Below are 22,196 nucleotides of genomic sequence, written 5' to 3'. Positions count from 1 at the left end.
TCTCTCAACTCATCTGCTGGAGTAGGACTACCATTGATGTTTGCCCACAAAGCAAACTTATTGACTTTCAATGCTAGTGGAGTTTTTGTGGAATCTAAGGAAAGAATTGCCTCTTCGAGGCTTGTACATGCCTTATTCACTGTAATGCTATTTACCAGACTGAAAAAAATACAAAAGCTTTTTGATAAATAATTTTGCCAATCTACACCAATATGAGCTCTAATCTGAACAAAAAAGTTTGTTGAAAATCAAACAAAATGTTCTGTTTTTGAAGATATTTGAACTATTTCATAGAATTTCAGGTCACTTACAGATATGAGTGAGCGATCTGATAAAGTATTCCCCTATACTTGGCTATTCTTTAGGCGAAGAAACATTGAATCTGAGCCTACGAGGCCTATACCTGATTCTGTGACAGACCTCTGTTTTGATTGAGAGTGTACATCTCTTTGAAACTAGAAATGGGGGGCTATAAATGGATTGTATCTCTTATCTCTGCCATGACTACACGTATCTCACCTTCAAATATCATTTTTAAATGACAAAATAGTGCTTAAAGAAAAGCTTCTTGGTATCTCTTGCCAAGTAACTTTTTCTGTAACTATAATATGAGGCATTTATCTGAAATCCTATTTTAGAAGCTTCTCTTTCCTGAAGTATCTCTTAAATGCTGTAACATATTTCATCGCAACAGAGAGTGCGCTGTAGGTGATTTCCAGTTCCTTGGACACCGTCTTACTAGGTAAAAATTCTCCTGTTTCAAAAGACATGCTACAAATTAAACCCTAACATCTAAGAATTGCAGTAATAGAATAGAAACATGCCGTGAGAGTGCGATATCAATTCGAACTATTTCTCTACAGATTCTAACGTAGTCAAACACATATTCCAGTAAATACCACTGGACTGTTCTTGTGATCTAGCACGAGCATTGAGAAGGTCACTTTTCTTTGTGTAAGTGCAGCATGTGCTTGTGGACAATAGACAAATGTATATATATATTATGCATTAAAAGCATTTCATACCACTGTATTTAACAATGGCAAGAACAATTCAATCTTTAATAATCACGCAGTGCAGTGACAGTTTTGGCATCTTGACGAGTCATACATGGGATATCTTTCAAAGCAGTCTCATGGATACCAAAAAAAGAAATCACTCAACAACTCTCTTTGAATGTTACGCCCAATTTTGGTTCACCTGGAAACTGTGTCATAAACAAAACACAGGATCTGAGATTCCAGTCAACAAACATAGTAGACAGTATATGTTTCCTTCTTGCACTACTTGTACACATATCTGCAGTTGCTGAGCTTTCAGCTCTCATTATATAAGCAATTAACTGAGTAATAATTATGTATGTTAGGCTTTCAGCACTTTCTGCCATGTGCCATCATGCAATTGGGGTATGACGTCTAATAACCTTTGTGGATAAGTTTCCGTAAGCCGCTCCAGCAACAACTAATGTCTGAACAAGTCCAAAAACCTGGTACAAACTTGTCCCGAGTAGGATTAGGAAGACATTTCTCGTCAACCTAAGACCCTTGTTTATTAGATACACATGGATGGCGAGAAATATGCACTGTGTCCCTCAACCATTAAGCATGTGCATAAATTTCACTGCACAGCGAACAACAAACAAAACTAACGCGTTTCCCATCACCATCCACAATAGGTTTAAATATTTGATCTTTTAAGATTCCTTTCACGCAGTGAGTGTTCTACATTAACCACTCATTAGTTTTTCTTTTACTTTCCTTTGTCATGATATGCTTCCCTTCCTTTGCAAACCACATTTAATTTCTGTCCACATTTCCTGCAATAGGAATCAGTGGAAAAGTGAGTGATAAAGTAAATTATACTACAATCTCCACCACACCACTCCATTAAGCACTGATCTCCTCACTGTTTGTAGACCATAGCTCGCAATGGTGTCATGTTGTAGGTAAAAGCACTGCCTGGCCTGTGTGATGCCGTCATGGGATCGCTCAGTGCGGCCGTGGCCCATGTTCTGGGTCCCTATGGGCTATTCTCCTGAACTTGTAGCACACTGCTATTTCATGCAGCACTGCTCAGCCTATGTGGTGACATCTTGGGCTCAATTCATCTGAGAGTGTTGCATTTCAGTGCAGCCGCAGCCTGTAGGCCAGGCATCTGTACATGACTGGTCACAATGAAGTCTGGTCGGTAGTTCTGTGGGTGTTGTTTATCGCCCTTTTATCTGAGGATAACATTTCATAGTATGGGTGGATCTGCAAAAACAGCACACACTAAAAATTTATTAAAAATGAAACTTAATGGCCTACTCTTCAAGTAAACAGTTCTTTTATGTTGGCACACTGAAGCTTAACTGGGACAACAGACTGAGTTGTTAAAGAGAAAGGTGGTGGAGAGGAGAGAGGAAGGAAACGTTGCCTTATGATTGGGAAGGAGGGACAGCAAGGGGACAGGTTAGGTATGTTTTATGAGTGATCTCACCCTGGTTTTTCATTGGATGTACAGTTGGTTAGCAGTCAAGCTCAAATACACGGCAGTTTTGTCAAAACAATTCACTTGTCATGCCAGTTATATTTGCAACACTAAATTCCAAAGATTTTCTCACAAGATGTCCACAGCAGTGGCACTTTTTTTTTTTTTTTTTTTTTTTTTTTTTTTTTTTTTTTTTTTTTTTAACCATTTTGGCAAGCTACGGATTGGAGTGTGGAATGTCAGGTCCCTTAATCGGGCAGGTAGGTTAGACAATTTAAAAAGGGAAATGGAAGTTAGATATAGTGGGAATTAGTGAAGTTCGGTGGCAGGATGAACTAGACTTCTGGTCAGGTGAATACAGGGTTATAAATACAACATCAAATTGGGGTAATGCAGGAGTACGTTTAATAAGGAATAAAAAAAAAATAGGAGCACAGGTAAGCTACTACAAACAGCATAGTGAACACATAATTGTAGCCAAGATAGACAAGAAGCCCACGCCTACCACAGTAGCACAAGTTTATATGCCAACTAGCTCCACAAATGACGAAGAGATTGAAGAAATGTATGATGAGATAAAAGAAATTATTCAGATGGTTAAGAAAGATGAAAATTTAATAGTCATGGGGGACCTGGAGAAACTGAAAGAACCAGAGGTTGTACAGAGTTTCAGATAAAGCATTAGGGAATGATTGACAAGAACAGGCGAAAGAAATACAGTAGAAGAAGAAGGGGTAGATTTGAGAGATGAAATAGTGAAGGCAGCAGAGGATCAAGTAAGTAAAAAGACGAAGAATAGTAGAAATCCTTGGGTAACAGAAGAGATGTTGAATTTAATTCATGAAAGGAGAAAATATAAAAATGCAGTAAATGAAGCAGACAAAAAGGAATAAAAACATCTCGAAAACGAGATCAGCAGGAAGTGCAAAATGGCTAAGCAGGTATGGCCAGAGGACAAATACACTCATGGAAATGGAAAAAAGAACACATTGACACCGGTGTGTCAGACCCACCATACTTGCTCCGGACACTGCGAGAGGGCTGTACAAGCAATGATCACACGCACGGCACAGCGGACACACCAGGAACCGCGGTGTTGGCCGTCGAATGGCGCTTGCTGCGCAGCATTTGTGCACCGCCGCCGTCAGTGTCAGCCAGTTTGCCGTGGCATACGGAGCTCAATCGCAGTCTTTAACACTGGTAGCATGCGGCGACAGCGTGGACGTGAACCGTATGTGCAGTTGACGGACTTTGAGCGAGGGCGTATAGTGGGCATGCGGGAGGCCGGGTGGACGTACCGCCGAATTGCTCAACACGTGGGGCGTGAGGTCTCCACAGTACATCGATGTTGTCGCCAGTGGTCGGCGGAAGGTGCACGTGCCCGTCGACCTGGGACCGGACCGCAGCGACGCACGGATGTACGCCAAGACCGGAGGACCCTACGCAGTGCCGTAGGGGACCGCACCGCCACTTCCCAGCAAATTAGGGACACTGTTGCTCCTGGGGTATCGGCGAGGACCATTCGCAACCGTCTCCATGAAGCTGGGCTACGGTCCCGCACACCGTTAGGCCGTCTTCCGCTCACGCCCCAACATCGTGCAGCCCGCCTCCAGTGGTGTCGCGACAGGCGTGAATGGAGGGACGAATGGAGACATGTCGTCTTCAGCGATGAGAGTCGCTTCTGCCTTGGTGCCAATGATGGTCGTATGCGTGTTTGGCGCCGTGCAGGTGAGCGCCACAATCAGGACTGCATACGACCGAGGCACACAGGGCTAACACCCGGCATCATGGTCTGGGGAGCGATCTCCTACACTGGCCGTACACCACTGGTGATCGTCGAGGGGACACTGAATAGTGCACGGTACATCCCAACCGTCATCGAACCCAACGTTCTACCGTTCCTAGACCGGCAAGGGAACTTGCTGTTCCAACAGGACAATGCACGTCCGCATGTATCCCGTGCCACCCAACGTGCTCTAGAAGGTGTAAGTCAACTACCCTGGCCAGCAAGATCTCCGGATCTGTCCCCCATTGAGCATGTTTGGGACTGGATGAAGCGTCGTCTCACGCGGTCTGCACGTCCAGCACGAACGCTGGTCCAACTGAGGCGCCAGGTGGAAATGGCATGGCAAGCCGTTCCACAGGACTACATCCAGCATCTCTACGATTGTCTCCATGGGAGAATAGCAGCCTGCATTGCTGCGAAAGGTGGATATACACTGTACTAGTGCCGACATTGTGCATGCTCTGTTGCCTGTGTCTATGTGCCTGTGGTTCTGTCAGTGTGATCATGTGATGTATCTGACCCCAGGAATGTGTCAATAAAGTTTCCCCTTCCTGGTACAATGAATTCACGGTGTTCTTATTTCAATTTCCAGGAGTGTATAAGGATGTAGAGGCATATATATCTGGGGGTAAGACAGATACTGCCTACAGGAAAAGTAAAGAGACCTTTGGTGAAAAGAGAACCGCCTGTATCAATACCAAGAGTTCGGGTGGAAAACCAGTTCTAAGCAAAGAAGGGAAAGCAGAAAGGTGGAAGGAGTATATTGAGGGTCTATACAAGGGCCATGTACTTGAGGGCAATATTATGGAACTGGAAGAGGACATTGGTGAAGATGAAATAGTAGATATGATACTGCGCAAAGCGTTTGACAGAGCAATGAAAGACCTAACTCGAAACAAGGCCCCGGGAGTAGACAACATTCCATTAGAACTACTGACAGCCTTGGGAGACCTAGACCTGACAAACTCTACCATCTGGTGAGCAAGATGTATGAGACATGTGAAATACCCTCAGACTTCTAGAAGAATATAATAATTCCAATCCCATTTGCAGGTGTGTAAATTACCAGCTTAATAAGTCATGGCTGCAAAATACTAACACGAATTCTTTACAGATGAATGGAAAAACTGGTAGAAGCAGACTGCGGGGAAGATCAGTTTGGATTCCACAGAAATGTTGGAACACATGAGGCAATACTGATCCTACGACTTATCTTAGAAGATAGATTACGGAAAGGCAAACCTATGTTTATAGCATTTGTAGACTTAGAGAAAGCTTTTTACGGTGTTGAGTGGAATATTCTCTTTCAAATTCTGAAGGTGTCAGGGGTAAAAAACAGGGAACGAAAGGCTATTTACAATTTGTACAGAAACCAGATGGCAGTTGTAAGAGTCGAGGGGCATGAAAGGGAAGCAGTGGTTGGGAAGGGAGTGAGACAGGGTTGTAGCCTATCCCTGATGTTATTAAATCTATACATGGAGCAAGCAGTAAAGGAAACAAAAGAAAAATTTGGAGTAGAAATTAAAATCCATGGAGAAGAAATAAAAACTTTGAAGTTTGCTGATGACATTGTAATTCTATCAGAGACAGCTAAGGACCTAGAAGAGCAGTTGAACGGAATGGCCAGTGTCTTGAAAGGAGGCTACAAGATGAACTTCAACAAATGCAAAATGAGGATAATGCAATGTGGTCTAACTAAATCAAGTGATGCTGAGGGAATTAGATTGGGAAATGAGACACTTGAAGTAGTAGATCAGTTTTGCTATTTGGGCAGCAAAATAACTGATGTAAGTCAAAGTAGGGAGGATATAAAATGTAGACTGGCAATGGCAAGGAAAGCATTTCTGAAGAAGAGAAATCTGTTAACATCGAGTATAGATTTAAGTGTCAGGAAGTCTTTTCTCTAAGTATTTGCATGGAGCGTAGCCATGTATGGAAGTGAAACATGGATGATAAATAGCTTAGACAAAAAGAGAAAAGAAGCTTTCGAAATGTGGTGCTACAGAAGAATGGTGAAAATTGGATGGGTAGGTCATGTAACTAAAGAGGAGGGTAAAAATCGTAGAGGGAGACCAAGAGATTAATAGACTAAGCAGATTCAGAAGGCTGTAGGGTGCAGTAGTTAATTGGAAATGAAGAAGCTTGCACAGGGTAGAGTAGCATAGAGAGCTGCATCAAACCAATCTCTGGACTGGGACCACAACGACAACAACAACAACATACATTACTGTAACTTTATCACTTGGAATCTTTGTTCATGTAATTGTAACCCTTTCGCTGCTGTGAGTGAGTATACACATCTTGCTACACCGTTCCCCAGGTATTTCGGACACGTATACACACACTACATGGATTTTCCTAAAGTGCTATGGAGATTGCGTCCTGAGCTGTCGATTTCTCACTGTTGCGGATGAGTTATTTCCATATATCTGTGAATAAAAAACTAACAAGTATTTATCATACAACACATGTGCTTAGCCTCATTGCATGCTTTCACTTCCAAAAAGCCTCATTTCAATATCTTCATTCATTTATGAGATATGACAATTCCTGTAACCACATTATTCACATTGCACAATGGCATGAAGTGGTGTTTTATGCGCAGCCATCCTTTAGAGACAAAACCCAATAACTCTAGAACGAAATGAGATATCCTCCTGCTCTCAATTTTGAATAAAAATTCAATCTTATTTATATTTCATTCACTGCAATGCAGGAATATGCAAAGTTTATCCTTGCGAACTCTTTAAAATTTCATGCAATGTTTTACTTAATTTGATGCAGCACAGTATACGGATAAGAAAAAGAAATCCAGTTCTCTATTGGATGAGGATTCCATGCTGTAAGACAAACAAAAATGAAATTATTTCACCTAACAGTTTTTGAAAAATTGGCTGAGAAGTATTTCATATCAGGCAGAGCACTGTCTCACAACAGGCACCAGCATTTGGCAACCAGTACAGCTGTAACAAAAGCCGCCTTAGCAAGGAATGCAAAGAGCATGTCCGTAATAGTGAAAGGGTCAGTTATTTTTGTGTGTCAACTTTGATTTAATTTCTTACATTTTATCTTCCTATATTTTCGTTCTTGTTACTGCATTCGTTACCTCTATTCCTAACTTTAATTTCTTTTACTTATTATCTCTTATTTTGTATAAATCTTCACCAGAATTATTTTTCTCGTAGTGTAATAAGAATTTATATTTAAATTATTGTATGGTGATTACCATCCAAAAAACCTGCACACATTGTGGCGAAAAATACATTTTTGACACCAAAGTACAGTCAATATAAATAGATTATTTTATCTTTCGTTTTTTAGCTGATAAACTAGAATTTTCCAATGTTTAAATGTTATGATAGATAAATTGAAGTAATTAAATTTGCACACCCAAAGATTCCATGTGGAAAAAGAACAATAGGAAGAAAAAAAGAGAGCAACTGAAAAAATTAATACAGTGATTAAAACAATGTGACAATGGAATAGAAATAAAAATTAATTTAGGCCAATTAATTGAATGAAAATAATGATCACAGTTATTTCGATAAAGATTTAAAAACAAATTTCAAAGCACCTGACACGATTCAAACTCAGAACCTCTTGCAGTTGAGGACAGTACCTTATTCTTTGGGGTCGATATCTGAATTGCCATCATTTTGGGACCATGTTCTTTCATCTCTAACTTGCACATGCTAAAACCCCCTCAATTTTATTCTTTTGCTTACAAGTTATGTCACACTGTCACTCTTCTCCCCTTCTTAGTAACAATAAAATTAATGACACAATAAAGTCTACTTGTGTTTCTTGCTGCATTAATTCTAAGTGTATCTGTGAAGGCATGTACTCTCTTTCCATCTTCTGATGAGGTAGTATTTCCTTATACAGCAAGTGGCGGTGAACATTTGTATGCCCACAGCTGTCTGTACATAACCATTCAACCACCACCCTCTTAAATTTAGTATGTTGTGGTGCCAGTTGTATTACCTACAAATGAAGATTTCCATTTGCATAGGGGACAAAACTGGTAACATGATTAATGAGACTGTTGCACCTTTAATTTGCTTCCTTGATACTGTCCCAGAAATGACGTGTGTTCTCAGCCAGTGCTTATTTATCATCCTGGCCAAGTCTTGTGTAGATGTTTCACATAAAAACATATGGAGATGTAGTGCTCTGTCTGTCCAATGTTAGACTTGCCACAAGGAACGTGACACACCTCAGATATTCATAGCCGAAGGTTATCCCTCATACTGCCCAAAAGGCTGGATTTCTTTCTGGTTTAGAGATCAGCTGATTCTTGCAGAGGCTGCATCAGCATATGGTAGAAATGTGATTCTCTGGTCTTGTCAATACTTCTCAGTGACCCCAGCAGATGATCCAGCTACATTAGTAGGTTATCCTCATCATACATCCCTGTTCATTAGCATAGTCCGATACTAAAATTGCTGATCTGGATATGGCATCTTGTCACTGGTAGATATTAGTCTGAGTGGATATTCTGTGTACCCCACATGTCCTAGGGTCAACAAGTTACATCTGCAACAGGATGTTGTATTCCCTTTGTCACAGAAGTTTCTGGGCATTATTATTATTATTATTATTATTATTATTATTATTTTATTAGAAAACAGCACTTACCTAGTAATGAACCTAGCTCCTATTGAAGTAGTCCCCTTGGCTATCTATACACAATTGCCAACATTTGTGGACGTCTTAGAAGCAAGCAGGGAAATTTTCAGCTCCGATAGTCGCCTTTTCGCTTGTGGAAACAAAACAAAAATTGCAAAGTGAGAAGCCAGGTAAATATGGCGAATGAGGGATGGCAATAATAAAATGTCTGGCCAGATACTCGGTAACGGATAAAGTAGTATTCTCGTGCAGTAAGAACCAGTCCTGAAAATGTCACAAATCAGGGCAGCAACGTCGAAATGCTTGTTACAAATGGTTCAAGACTTCGATGTAAAGAGTTTGGTTCACTGTCTGACCCGAAGGAAATTATGCATGGTGAAATAATCCTTTACTATCAAAGAATGTAATCAACATTGTCTTGTTCTCAAAGGCCGTTGTTGGACTTTTTTTGAGGCTCTTGATCCAGGACTCCACCATTCGGCACTTCAATCCTTCGTGTGAGCGTCATACTGCTAGCACTAACTTTCGTGCCCAGCAATCATCTTTAACAGAAATGTGGGACCACGTCTGGCTCTCTCCACTAGTTCAGCAGAAATTCTTCATCTTTCCTCTTTCTGTTCATCTGTCAGTGTGTGAAGGACAAGTTTTGTATTAAGTTTCTGTTTCCCTAAATCTTCATGTAACATCTTAATGACACACACACCATGTTTCAAATTAAGTTCTTCTGACGTCGTATGCCCAGTTACGTGATGGCCTTCTTGCAATAACTGCCTTACACACTTCACATTTGCATTGGTATGTGCTGTGATAGGTGACCAGCTCTAGGATAGTCCTGCACTGAAATCTGTGCCTTCACAAGTCCACATTTCACTAGGGGTTTTCCTGAACTTAGTACTCCAGACTCAGAGAAGGGGGGAGGGGGGGGGGGGGGGGGGGGAAGAAAAGAAAACTGTCCTGGAACTTTTCTGACAAAGGGAGTGTACACTGTGTGGACCTGTTTTTCATTTCCAAACACAATTCTTTTGGAGGGGAACAGAACTTTAGTCAAGCAGGAACTAAGGTAATGCTATTTGTGGCTTGATGAACACATTTACCTTTTAATAGTTTGTATGTTCATTCCATCTCCAAAATAATTTAGGTGGCATTTTATATAAATAAGAATAATTATTTATGTACAGTTTCTTAAATTAACTAAGTATTTTTTTTACAAAAAAATCATTATCTTTTCTTTGCTGCTACATTCTTATTGTTGACAGATGGTATTACCCTTGTGGGATCATGTTTGTAAGTTTTTACTATTGGACCCCTGCCAGCTTTCTGAAACTGCACTTCGTCAAACCTTTGCCTGTCTTCAAGCTCCTTTGTAATCTGAACATTGCGCCAAGCTGTAATTGAAAAACAAGCTGACAATGGAGAACTGAACAAGAGGAGACAAGTTTTACCTAAAAAATATCTATTTCTAATGCACATTAACACTGTCCTTAGATCAATATAGTATTTTACTTACATTCCTTAAAACCTTTTACAAATCCTTTTGGTTTCATTGGTAATGTTTCAGGACTGAATGTAATAAGAGGTTCGATCTTGAAATACGTTCTCACTGCAGGTATCCTCAGAAATGCTACTTGAAGTAGTGAGATAAAATTTGATGAAACCCAGTAGCATAAGATAGCCTGAAACAGTTACATATTACCATGAATCCAAGCTATTAAAACATACTGTTACTACACTGACACAAAGAGAGGTGGGATGAGTGGATATTTAAAGATAATAATACAGAAAGCAGTGTATGTACACCTTCCTACAAATGAACCCTGATATAGAATTTGTGTTCCCATCACAACAGTGAATCAATTTTTCCATGACAATCTCTTGCAAAACAGCAATTTAGAACACAAAATACTAAATCATATTACAATTATTATACTTCTTAAACAAGTAGTGGAACTATATCACATAATAAGTAGCTTAAAATACATGGTGTCCCAATCAAACCTCTCTGATTTCAAAGACCCAGGAGGAGGGGAGAAAAAACCACATTAGATACGACAATGAATAATGCACCACACTGTAGAGCATCTCAAAGAATTTATTTATTTATCATCAATACACCTCTACATGTGAACGATTTGTAGCACGAAGAATATCGAGTCTATATTCAATTTCTTGCCAAGTTCTTTGTAACATTACCTCTGTTATTGTTAATTGCATTAGTGATACAATGTCACAATATAGGAATATCGTCCACTTTGGTCGCATACACGCGGTGCTTCACGAATTCCCACATGAAGAAATCAAGCAGTGCGGCGTAATATCAGGTGAACGTGGTGGTCAGGCAATGGGTCATCTGCGTCCAGTCCAACGATTGGGAAATTTCCTATCCAGGAACTTGTGAACAGCTGTTGACCAATGCGGCTGAGCTCCATCTTGTTGAAAAATGATGTTGGGCTGAAAGTCTCGTATCTGAGGGTACACAAACTGCTCCAACATGTCCAGATACACTGACCCATTCACTGTTTATTCTGCAAAGAACAAGAGTCCAACAATCCCGTTGTGCATTAGCCCGCACCAGTCGTTTAGTTTAGGGCTACCACGAACATGTTCAATGACAACGTGCGGCTTTAGTGAACCCAAAATCTGAACATTATGTCTATTAACCCCTCCTAATAGATGAAAGGTTGCCTCTTCTGAGATTAAACATCTTTCCAGGAAGCTGGCTTACATTTCAATACGCTGCAGTGTATCCGCAGCAAATTTTTGTCGGAGTCATTTGTCGTTCGGTGTCAGATGTTGCAAAATTTGCACTTTGTAAGCACACATACGAAGACACTGGTGAACTACACGATGTAATGTTGATTGAGGTACATCAAGTTGCCTAGATGCTTGATAAATTGACTTACGTGGGCTTCTGAGAAACGTTTGCCTGATTTCATCCACGGTCTCTTCTGAAACTCAGTAACATGCACCGCCAGAATGTTTCAGAACGCTTCCTGTCTCCAGAAACTTCCTATACCATTCCTTAATTGTTTTCACATCAGGTGGATCACATGCATGCACACGATAATTTCTTTGCACAGTATTCAGCAATTTTGTTTCTGCAAACCACACAACTGCTTGCGCGCGTTGCTGTGGAGTCGCCAGCTGCACTCTGGCGACGATACTTGGCACTTCTGACACGGGAATACAAATTCTTTGAGATGCTCTACAATGTGGTGCATTTTTCATTGTGGTATCTACTGTGGTTTTTCTCTCCTAGGTTCTTGAAATCAGGGAGGTTTTAGTGGGACACCCTATATTACATCTCCTTAAGACTGTTTTCTCTGCAACAGGTTCTGTACCTCCGAGCTCAGTATGTGATAAGGCTATGCTCCCCTCGAAGTGTAAAACATCTAGATCTCCCACATTTTGCTCCACTAACAGATGAAACATCTGTAAAAATCTCAGTAAAAGTATCAAAGGTAAGTGCTTTGCCACAGTAATAAGCGTTTTAACAGCAAACTTAGTCAATCCAGCCCAGCTCAAAATGTTGGGCTCAGAACTTTAAAATTCAGTACGACACACAGCAGAGGGTACAGAATGAAACTGTATTTCATTTCAACAACAAATTTGTGTTAAACTTGTGATGCAGTAAATGATACTTCCTATGACCTCTGTAAAATGTTGGTTCCCTTTATCTCTCAAAGATATTCTTAGTACCACAAGGGTGCTGGGAGGAGGACTACAAGACAAACAAACTTCCCAAGAAAATCATATACATAATCTGAATTGTTTATTGTTATTCCCTATATGGCATGAAATCACTATTTATTGCATAGAGGTGATATAACTGATACTTCCACAAATTGTGCAAATCATAGTTTCCGATGGTAAAACAACTCTTGAGTGTCTAGTTAAACATACCACACTACAAACAGATTGCCTTAGCTGAAACACTGGGAGTGTTTTCTACAGATCATAGTTGTGAAGGAGTTCAGTTTCTACAAGCATACTGTCATACTTTAACTCACAAGTTGTTGATTCATTAAGTAATGTGATTGGAACCATATCACATGTTTGTGGAGACAGCACGAATCCCTTGGGGAGACAGCATCACCATCATAGTAAAATAAATAGTGCAATGGTGGTTTGATAAATCTAGTAGATTTCCACAAAGTATGAAACCTTTTTGTTGCATCTTCTTCATTGGTAAGCTCGATTATTCCAAGAATCATAAAAAGAATTTCAACAATGCACGGTGTACAGCTCACTGTTGACAGCCGTCTGAATTGATTAGCGTGTCAACTGTGACTGAAAATGAAGGAAACAGAGTTTTGAGCCATTATCAAACATTTTCATTTGAAGGATTGGCCTGCTATGCAAATCATCTTACTTCTGGATTAATGAATTTACATGAGATCAAACAAGCACCAAAGACAAAGTGGACTCTTACCATCCAATTGAGGTCACCAAAATCCAGGATATTGTAATGCAAGACGGCCAAATAAAAATTCTTGACATTCCTTAGCTGTAGTCGTTTCAACTGAGCAAGTGCATAATATCCTGCACAGAGAATTGACTATGAAGAACCTGTGTGCGAGGTGGGTGCCTTGATTGCTCACAGTTGAACAAAAGTGCATCCAGCACAACATTTCAACAAAATGTGTGGTGATGTTTAATCACAATCTGCCGATTTGTGACTGCTGATGAAACCTGAATCCATCATTACACGCTGTATTCAAAACAGCAGGCAAAACGATGGACACAGCTAGTGCAAGTGCACTGAAGAAGGCAAAGACCATTTTGTCAGCTGGTAAGGTGATAGCTACTTTTTTGGGATTTACAAGAGATTAGTTGGAAAAATGCTGAATGGTAACTGGACCCTATTATGCTTGATTGTTGGATCATCTGAAACTTGCATCAGCTAAAAAAAGACCAAGGGTTGGATGCAAAAAGTGCCCTTTCACCAGGATAATGCACCATCCCACTTATCGGCGATAACAATGGTGAAAGTACAGGGATAGACTTTGAATTGGTTCCTCATCCCTGCTGTTTACCAGACTTGGCCCCAAATGACTTCTTCCTGTTCCTTAACTTCAAACTTTTGCTTGCTGGGAAAATTTTTTCATGAAATAAGGAAGTGATAGCTGCAATCAATGAGTATTTTGCAGAGTTTGACAGAACCTATTTTTCCAATGGAATGAAAAATCTGGAGGAATGCTGGACCAAGCATACATCCCTCAAAGGAGACTTGAGAAATAAGGTGAATTTTTTCAGCTTTTTTACCGCACTTATTAAACCACCCTTGTACATTGGAATACACTTTTATCAAAGACTAGAAACTGTGCAGCTGGATTGTGTATTCATATATTCAATTGTTACCACAGGCCTGTTGGTGACCAGAATATGGAGCTAACACCTGCAGGTGTAGTACAATGGCACAGTCTTAGGGCAACAGTTAGATCTGAACCTGAGCAAAAATTGGTGGTACGTGAGATACAATGGAAGATCTGAAAGGCTCACACATCATTTATACAATGAATGCACAACAGAAACTCCATGGCTATAGTTACAAATTATCATAATCTATGAAGAACAAGATGAACATACTGTTCAACTGTGTTCTCTTTGACACCAACTGACCATGTAGCTCATTCTAGCTGCCTTCTCCCTTCCAAAATATGTCTTACCCTACTCTCTGATATTCCCTTTCTGTGAAACATAATACATTTGACTGCTCCGTTTTCTATTCGTGTTGAGCCAAATCTCCCCTCCCCCCATTTCTACCTTTCCTCCAGCTACTCAAATATCTTACAAGCATCCCACTGTCAAATTTTTGGTAAATAACATGATACAACCACACCCTTGCACTTGAAAATATAGATAAATGAGAAGTGAGGCAGTGTTTCTGTAAAGCTATAAGACTGACTGTGTACATATTTTTTATAAACAATCAACTTACGCCAGGAAAATTTATGGTGAATGGAAACACACATATTGGCAAAGCCCTGAGGACATACTTCATCATTCCCATATTTGCTGCCTGGAGCCGAGCTGAGTCTGCCCCAATTTCAATAGTAAGCAACATTGTGCAGCTTGTTATTATAGGCAGCAAATAATATTGGTCAGGCACAGTCAAATCTGTGAACCAGAAGAGTCCACCAGTCATCATGCTTTCTACAGGGACATTTGCCATTCTACGCAAGCCTATGAAGAATGAGATGAAGAGTGGTGCCTGGAAACACAAATACAAAAACATGAATAAATGCCTAAAAATATGCAAACTGATTAGGGAACATCATTCCATCAAATTCATCTAACTTCTACTCTGATCTTTTAACAACTACTATATCTTAATTTATGGGCATAGCAAGATTTTTTTTTTTAGTATAATCTTATAACAGAAAGTTTAGTTAATTTTATTGCTAAATAAAGAGCATGCTTCACACTCACTCATTCCCAGAGTAACTAGTACATCTATACTGACAGTTCAATAGCAGTGCAGAAAGAAAGTTTTTATGGTAATTAGGCTCTCTCTCTCTCTCTCTCTCTCTCTCTCTCTCTCTCTCTCTCTCTCTCTGTGTGTGTGTGTGTGTGTGTGTGTGTGTGTTTGTTTGTTGGGGGGGGGGGGGGGGGGGGAGGGGTTGCACATGTGTGCACTTGCAGTTTCTGTGATTCAGTATTTTCTAATTATGCTCTCTCAGCTACAGTGAAAAATCATGATCAACCAACAGAAGGAGGGGGAAAGAAAAACTTGTTTGTTTCTCTGTGGTTGATGAGAAAAATATGCAGCACTGTCACAGAGACATGGGAGTTTTTTTTTAGGGGTGGGGTAGCAAAGGAATTGAAATCTTCACTTTTAAGAGACCAAATAATCCAAATTCAGAAACCATGGTGAATTCTGGAAGGTGTGAACAAGCAAAACTTTGCTCACACTAATCACTCATGAAATCTGAGAAGTTATGATGAAGGTGATCAAGCTGATGATGTATTTCATAATTTCCTGAAAGCTTTAGGTTTAATTTCACATTATAACTTTGCACAGAAAAAAGGAGTGGATGGAATTCTCAATCATGTATGCAATCAGGCTAAGGCCTTCCTAGGAGGCAAAACTGAGTAACACACCAGAAATGAAAAATGCATTCACATGTACCACAAAGAATACTAATAAGTGGCGTGTGTAATATTTTCTCTCTCTGATGCTGTTACATTCAGACAGGTGTGAAGAGTTAAAAAGATCTGCAAATGTGTCAAATATTTAGAAACTACAGCTAAAAGAGCACATAAATCCATTTGCAGGGAAAGCTTATGCCGAGCTGTGAGACACTGGAAGAAATCTTAAAAAGTATACTTTATTTAAGCAGGAGATTTCTTACAGAATTTCTGTCTGATTCATTCTTGAGCAAAATATGGAAGACAACAGCCCCTCTTGCCCTCTAGCGAGACTTCTGATATTATTTAAAATGTACTTTGAGGTAAGTAAGACCAAAATCTTTGGAAAAAAATCTAGCTTCACTGTGACCCTACAACAACACTGTATGACTGATGTACGGTGAGAAGTATATGCAGTTTTTTGCTTCAGAATGCAGCAAAAATACTGTACCTCTTGCATATAAGTAACTTACCATATTTCCAACAACTAACACCCTAATTTTAAAATTAAATAACATGAAAACTAATATCAATAGAAGAATGCAATAAATAGTATGTTTACTGTGAAAGCCGTAACAATTTCATGCAGAGATTTCAAAATAGCAGTTACAAAGGCTTCCAACAGGCTGCATACGACTTTTATCAGCTTGCATAAATAAACTATTCCTTTGCAAGCACTTCTTGCGATCACATCACAATCTTTCGACAATGTCCAAGACTTGCAGTAGGAATGGCACAATGAAATTTGCCATAAAATCTTGTAGTGTCTCGATCAAAATGGATTCAGATGCCAGACTGACAACTCAAGCTCATCCAATGTCTTTCCATATGCACTACAAAAAGAAGTCACAAAGAGTTGGATTCGGTGAAGTATTCATCAAGAATGCAGAACACCTGTTTGATCCGATGTGGTTGGGACCCATCTTGCATGAAGAACACACACTACTTATCAATTCACACATGAAAAACGGGGCTAACAATGACTCTTCTGCATACCACATCTCAAACATTAACTTTGGAAGAACAGAGTGGTTTTGCTTCACTCAGATGGAAATTTTCAGAACCCCAAAATTGCCAGTTTTTTCCCCCCACAAATACTTTCAGGTGGAAGTATACTTCATTTGTGAGCCAGATGCAGCGAGAAACATCAACCCATAATTAACTATCACTGTGAAAACCTGGTTTGCAAAGCAAGCACTTTGTTACAGAGGGATACGGGCATGAGCTGATAACTCTGCATCTTATATGAAAATGTGTAGAATGTTTCTCAGTCTTGTATACATGACTGAATGCTTCTAACCAGTCTCTCCTTTCTAACCACTTTCCTTTTTTGTTTGCAAATATTAACCTCTAGTCCATGACAGTAATTCTTCCAGGATGGTTTTGGAACTGAATTGTTTACATATGGGGCTGTTTACACTTAATTTATTCTGCAAAATCAATCAGCTCTTTCTTCACTAAAACAAAAGGTTTAATCAATGCCTCAGCTTTTTTGGCATCTACCCACACCCTCTTCCACCTGGTCCATTTTTCCACTTTAATAAGATATGAGCTACCTACTTCAACTTGTTACATTATCCAAAGCATCAACATATTTTATGATTTTCCTTCTAAAAGCTCCTTGGCCACTGATTGCTTTTCTTTTCAACAAAAAAAGCAATCAACACACATATTTAAAGACAATATAATGAAATGCATACCTGAGCCAAAGGAACCAGCATATTCTTGAAGGGGTTGATTTCCTTTTCTTTCATGAATGCTGATAGTTCTTGAGCATATCGAGCAGCTGAAAATTGTGTTAATAAATGAGAACCTCTGAAATACGTCCTCAAAAAATGAGACAGTATTGCTAATGAAACTAGAAAGAAAAACTGAGTCCCACTGCCCCCAAACTCAGAGCACAATAGAGACCCACAAATCTAACTCTCCAGTTAGGCCAACTGTTAACTTCAAGAATACACTGGCATACATACTTTCCTAACTATTAAGTAATATCCTCACCAAATTTTACTATTTTGAAACCATATACCCAATAAAAAAAATACATGTGAGTTAACTTAACAATGCACTTCAAGGAAGTAAATATCCCCAGAGAAGCTACATTTGCCTCATTTGACATTATTAATCCATTCACAAATGTGCCTGTCAAATAGAAATTTGAAATTATCAGAAAAAAACCTTATGAAACACACAAAACTAACAATAGCAGAGATTTCCAAGTTAAGTTGATCTGATTAACTAGCATTACCCCATAATTACTTCTCATTTAATGATAAAAACTACCAACAAATAGAATGCTTAGCTGTGGGCAACATGTCACGTCTCCTTGCTGATATATTTGTCAACCCCTTAAAAAACAAATTTTTTTGAAGGTAAAACTAAACTTTCTGAAAAAAAAAAAAAGAAAATGTATATTACAGAAGATAAACTTCTCACTTCACAATAAAACAACATTCACAACTGAACATGAAACAAATCAATCCTTAAATTTCTTAGACCTCACAACTGTTAATTAACAGCAGGAAAGCAATTTTTATATCTACAGGAAAGCAGCTTACACTGATATCACAATACACAAATCATCACACCACCCAAACACAAGTAAGTAAGCTGCTTTTAGATCCATGTTGAACAAGGCACACACATAATGTTTAAAACCCAAAGAATAACACACAAAATTGATGCTGTCAAAACAATTGCAATAAATAATGGGTATTCACAAAAATAAACTGACAAACTATCCAACAAAATACAGGCCAACATCAGTAATAGAAGCACTACAGGAATAACAACCTTCATAAGCATTTCCAATTTAAACACGACATCAGAAAAAAATTGCTGACTTATTTAGAGACACCAATATTCTCCACAAGCAACAAACTTGGACACCCCGTCTCACACAATAAACATTAAGACCCCAATAATGATAATAGTAACAGTTGCCCTGCATATTACATAGGAAAAACAGGAAGAGCTTTCCATACATGTTACAAAGAACTCACTGACAGTTTTAGACTTAATCACTTTGATGGATGGTAGGTCGATTTGAGGGAAGAGATCAATCAGCGAGGTCATCGGTCCCATCGAGTTAGGGAAGGAAGTCGGCCGCACACTTTCAAAGGCACCATCCCAGCATTTGCCTCGGGTGATTTAGGAAATCACAGAAAAGGTAAATCAGGATGGTCGGACATGAGTTCGAACAGTCATCCTCCCGAATGCGAGTCCAGTGTAATAACCACTGCGCCACCACACTCGGTAACCACTTTGACAAATCCACAATAGATAACCACATATACTTCAATAGATACCAACTATGTGACATCCACGACAGTGTAACAGTACTCCAAACAGAAAGGGACAGTTAAAAACTTTTCCACTGGAATAAGTAGAAACAGAGTTACAGAAAGAAAAATTTTCTGAAAATATGTTGAATGAACAAATGAACTTTAGTGGCCACAGTTTTTTAATATTTTTTCCCTAAAGAAACCAATGTTTAATAGTGCAACCAATTGATAACATACAGCAATATTTGTTTTATAAATGACATCTATGTATAATTAATAATGTAACAGCTTATTATTTTCTCTGAAATAATGACACCCATTTGTTTGTAGTAATGCAGCATCTTTATATTCGAAATTTTTTGATCTGTGTTTGCAAACGTGTTACAGAATGGAAAGTGAATATATGTTCATAAACATGTCTACTTATACTGTAGTTCAGGACCATATACAAGGGCGAGTCAAATGAAAACCTTAAATATTTTTTAAAATATTATTTATTGTGCAGAAGTGGTACAAAGCTGTATCACTTTTCAACATAATCTCCCCCACACTCAATGCAAGTCCTCCAGCACTTACAAAGTACATAAATTCTTTTAGAAAAAAAAAAAAAAGATCCTTTGGTAGTCTGCGCAAACATTCATGCACCGCGTGGCGTACCTCTTCATCAGAACAGAACTTCTTTCCTCCCATTGCATCTTTGAGTGATGCAAACATATGGAAATCACTTGAGGCAAGGTCTGGTGAGTATGGTGGCTGAGGAAGACACTCAAAATGCAGGTCTGTGATTGTTGCAACTGTTGTAAGGGCCTTGCATTGTCATGTTGCAAAAGGACATCTGCTGACAGCAATCCACTCGCTTTGATTTGATTGCAGGCCGCAGATGATTTTTTAGAAGATCTGGGTATGATGCACTGATGACAGTGGTCCCTCTAGGCATGTATTGCTCCAAAATGACTCCTTTTTCATCCCAAAAGAGAGTCAGCATAACCTTCCCTGCTCATGGTTCTGTTCGAAACTTTTTTGGTTTTGGTGATGAGGAATGGCGCCATTCCTTGCTCATTCTCTTTGTTTCTGGTTGGTGGAAGTGAACCCATGTTTCGTCCCAAGTAACAATTCTTGCAAGGAAGCCATCACCTTCTCATTCAAAGTGCCGAAGAAGTTCTTCACAAGCATCAACATGTCATTCTCTCATTTCAGGTGTCAGCTGCCATGGCACCCATGTTGCAGACACTTTGTGAGACTGGAGCACATCATGCACAATGTGGTGTGCTGACCCGTTACTGATCTGTAAACATGCTGCAATGTCATTCAGTGTCACTCGGAGGTTTTCCTTCACTATGGCTTCAACTGCTGCAATGTTCTGTGGAGTCACAACTCATTGTGCCTGACCTGGACGAGGAGCATCTTCCACTGAAGTCACACCATTTGCGAACTTCCTACTCCATTCGTAGACTTACTGCTGTGACAAACATGCATCACCATACTGAACCTTCATTCATCGATGAATTTCAATAGGTTTCACACCTTCACTACGTAAAAACCGAATGACAGAACACTGGTCTTCCCTGGTGCAAGTCGCAAGTGGGGCAGCCATTTCTATACTGACACTGTGACGGTATGTGTGCATCTGCACTGTGCTGCCACCTACAGGCCATTCTGCACACTGTTTGTAGTACACTTACCAACTTACAGGGTAACAGCACAAAATTTTGATTTGTTATTACAAATTTAAGGGTTTCATTTGATTCACCCTCGTATATCCACTACCGGAAACAATAAAAGTTATTTTTCAATTTGTCTTAAGTTTGTAAACTTATATTCACAATATGCCACTTTGTAATATACCAAGGTAATCTTACCAGGAACAGAATTGACCTAAATTAGGAAAAAAAATTGATGTAGATTGTCAAAACATCTGAAGATGAGCCCCCAATGGCTCCAAATGCATCATGCAAATCACAATTTGTGACTGAAGGCTGTCGTTCTTTATTTTATGAATTTCTTGTGAAGGTAACATGACTGTCTGTTTACCTGTACTTCGATAGACTCACTTTCGAAAAAGGAGTTATATGTTACACAAACATGAAATGGTAATAACAAAAAATATACATTGTTATACAAAAGGTACACCCCAGTCACCTCAGCAATTATGTAGGATCAGTGAAAATTCCCAAGAAATAAATGAGAAGCAACTAGAGCAATAAAAGTATTTTCAGAAACTTAGCTTTTTCAAAGTCATGGACCCAAAGGAAATGAAAGATTAAGGGAGCATGTGTGGAAACACACAAACAAGCCATTTAAATGAGGATACAGAAAAAGCTCAGGTAAGTATGAAAATGGGGTTGGCAGGTAAGACTCTGTAGTAGTATCAGTTTCTGAGAGGAAATAGTGGAATACAAATGAATCGAGACAGCAAAAGGGGAGAAACTGGTGATAGGGGAAGAGGCTGGGAGCATGAAGATCCAAATACCATTACCAGTCAACAATCTCCACTTGCAATACCCTGCAATAGAGTATTTCAGCAAAAACCTGTGCTATCAAAATGCTAATGTATTTTTGGACCTAATAATGACTGACAATCATCTATGGAAGAAAGATTATGCAGAAGATTAGCTTGGCCATTAGATAGCAGGAGAGTGAATGATCTTTCTGGTGGATCAGAACAATACTCCCTGAAATCAATGGGAAGTCTCTTAATGTGGAAGGTAGACACCCCTCTTAAACCCTGATGAAGTTTTAATTGGCTTGGGAAGTCATTTTTGTTAAAAGAATAGTGAAAGGTGTAAGGCAACTAGATAATTTGTACCAGACAAGAAATGACTAATATTGCATGATGGCGTTATGTTATCTAGCAGTCTGAAGTATGTGGATGGCATTTGGTTAACTCGAATGGTTTGAAG

At 39.3% G+C, this 22,196-nt stretch overlaps 1 protein-coding gene across 2 annotated transcripts in view; it reads right to left on the bottom strand.

The window, feature by feature from the left end:
- Positions 1–9,953: 9,953 nt before the first annotated feature.
- The window catches only part of LOC124612673 (mitochondrial inner membrane protein OXA1L), a 33,200-nt gene continuing 20,957 nt past the window's right edge, over positions 9,954–22,196 (bottom strand). For both annotated transcript variants that reach the window (XM_047140997.1, XM_047140998.1), the window contains exons 4-7: positions 17,713–17,798; positions 14,823–15,095; positions 10,392–10,557; positions 9,954–10,269 (exon numbers count right to left, since the gene is read on the bottom strand). In XM_047140997.1, coding sequence (XP_046996953.1) covers positions 10,103–10,269; positions 10,392–10,557; positions 14,823–15,095; positions 17,713–17,798 — 692 coding nt within the window. In that variant the 3' untranslated portion in view covers positions 9,954–10,102. The remainder of the gene's footprint in view (positions 10,270–10,391; positions 10,558–14,822; positions 15,096–17,712; positions 17,799–22,196) is intronic.

This window comes from Schistocerca americana, chromosome 4, assembly GCF_021461395.2.
Source record: "Schistocerca americana isolate TAMUIC-IGC-003095 chromosome 4, iqSchAmer2.1, whole genome shotgun sequence".
NCBI classification, from domain to species: Eukaryota; Metazoa; Arthropoda; class Insecta; order Orthoptera; family Acrididae; genus Schistocerca; species Schistocerca americana.
Note: the sequence above shows the minus strand (reverse complement) of the source record. Positions and strands in the feature narration are given on the sequence as shown.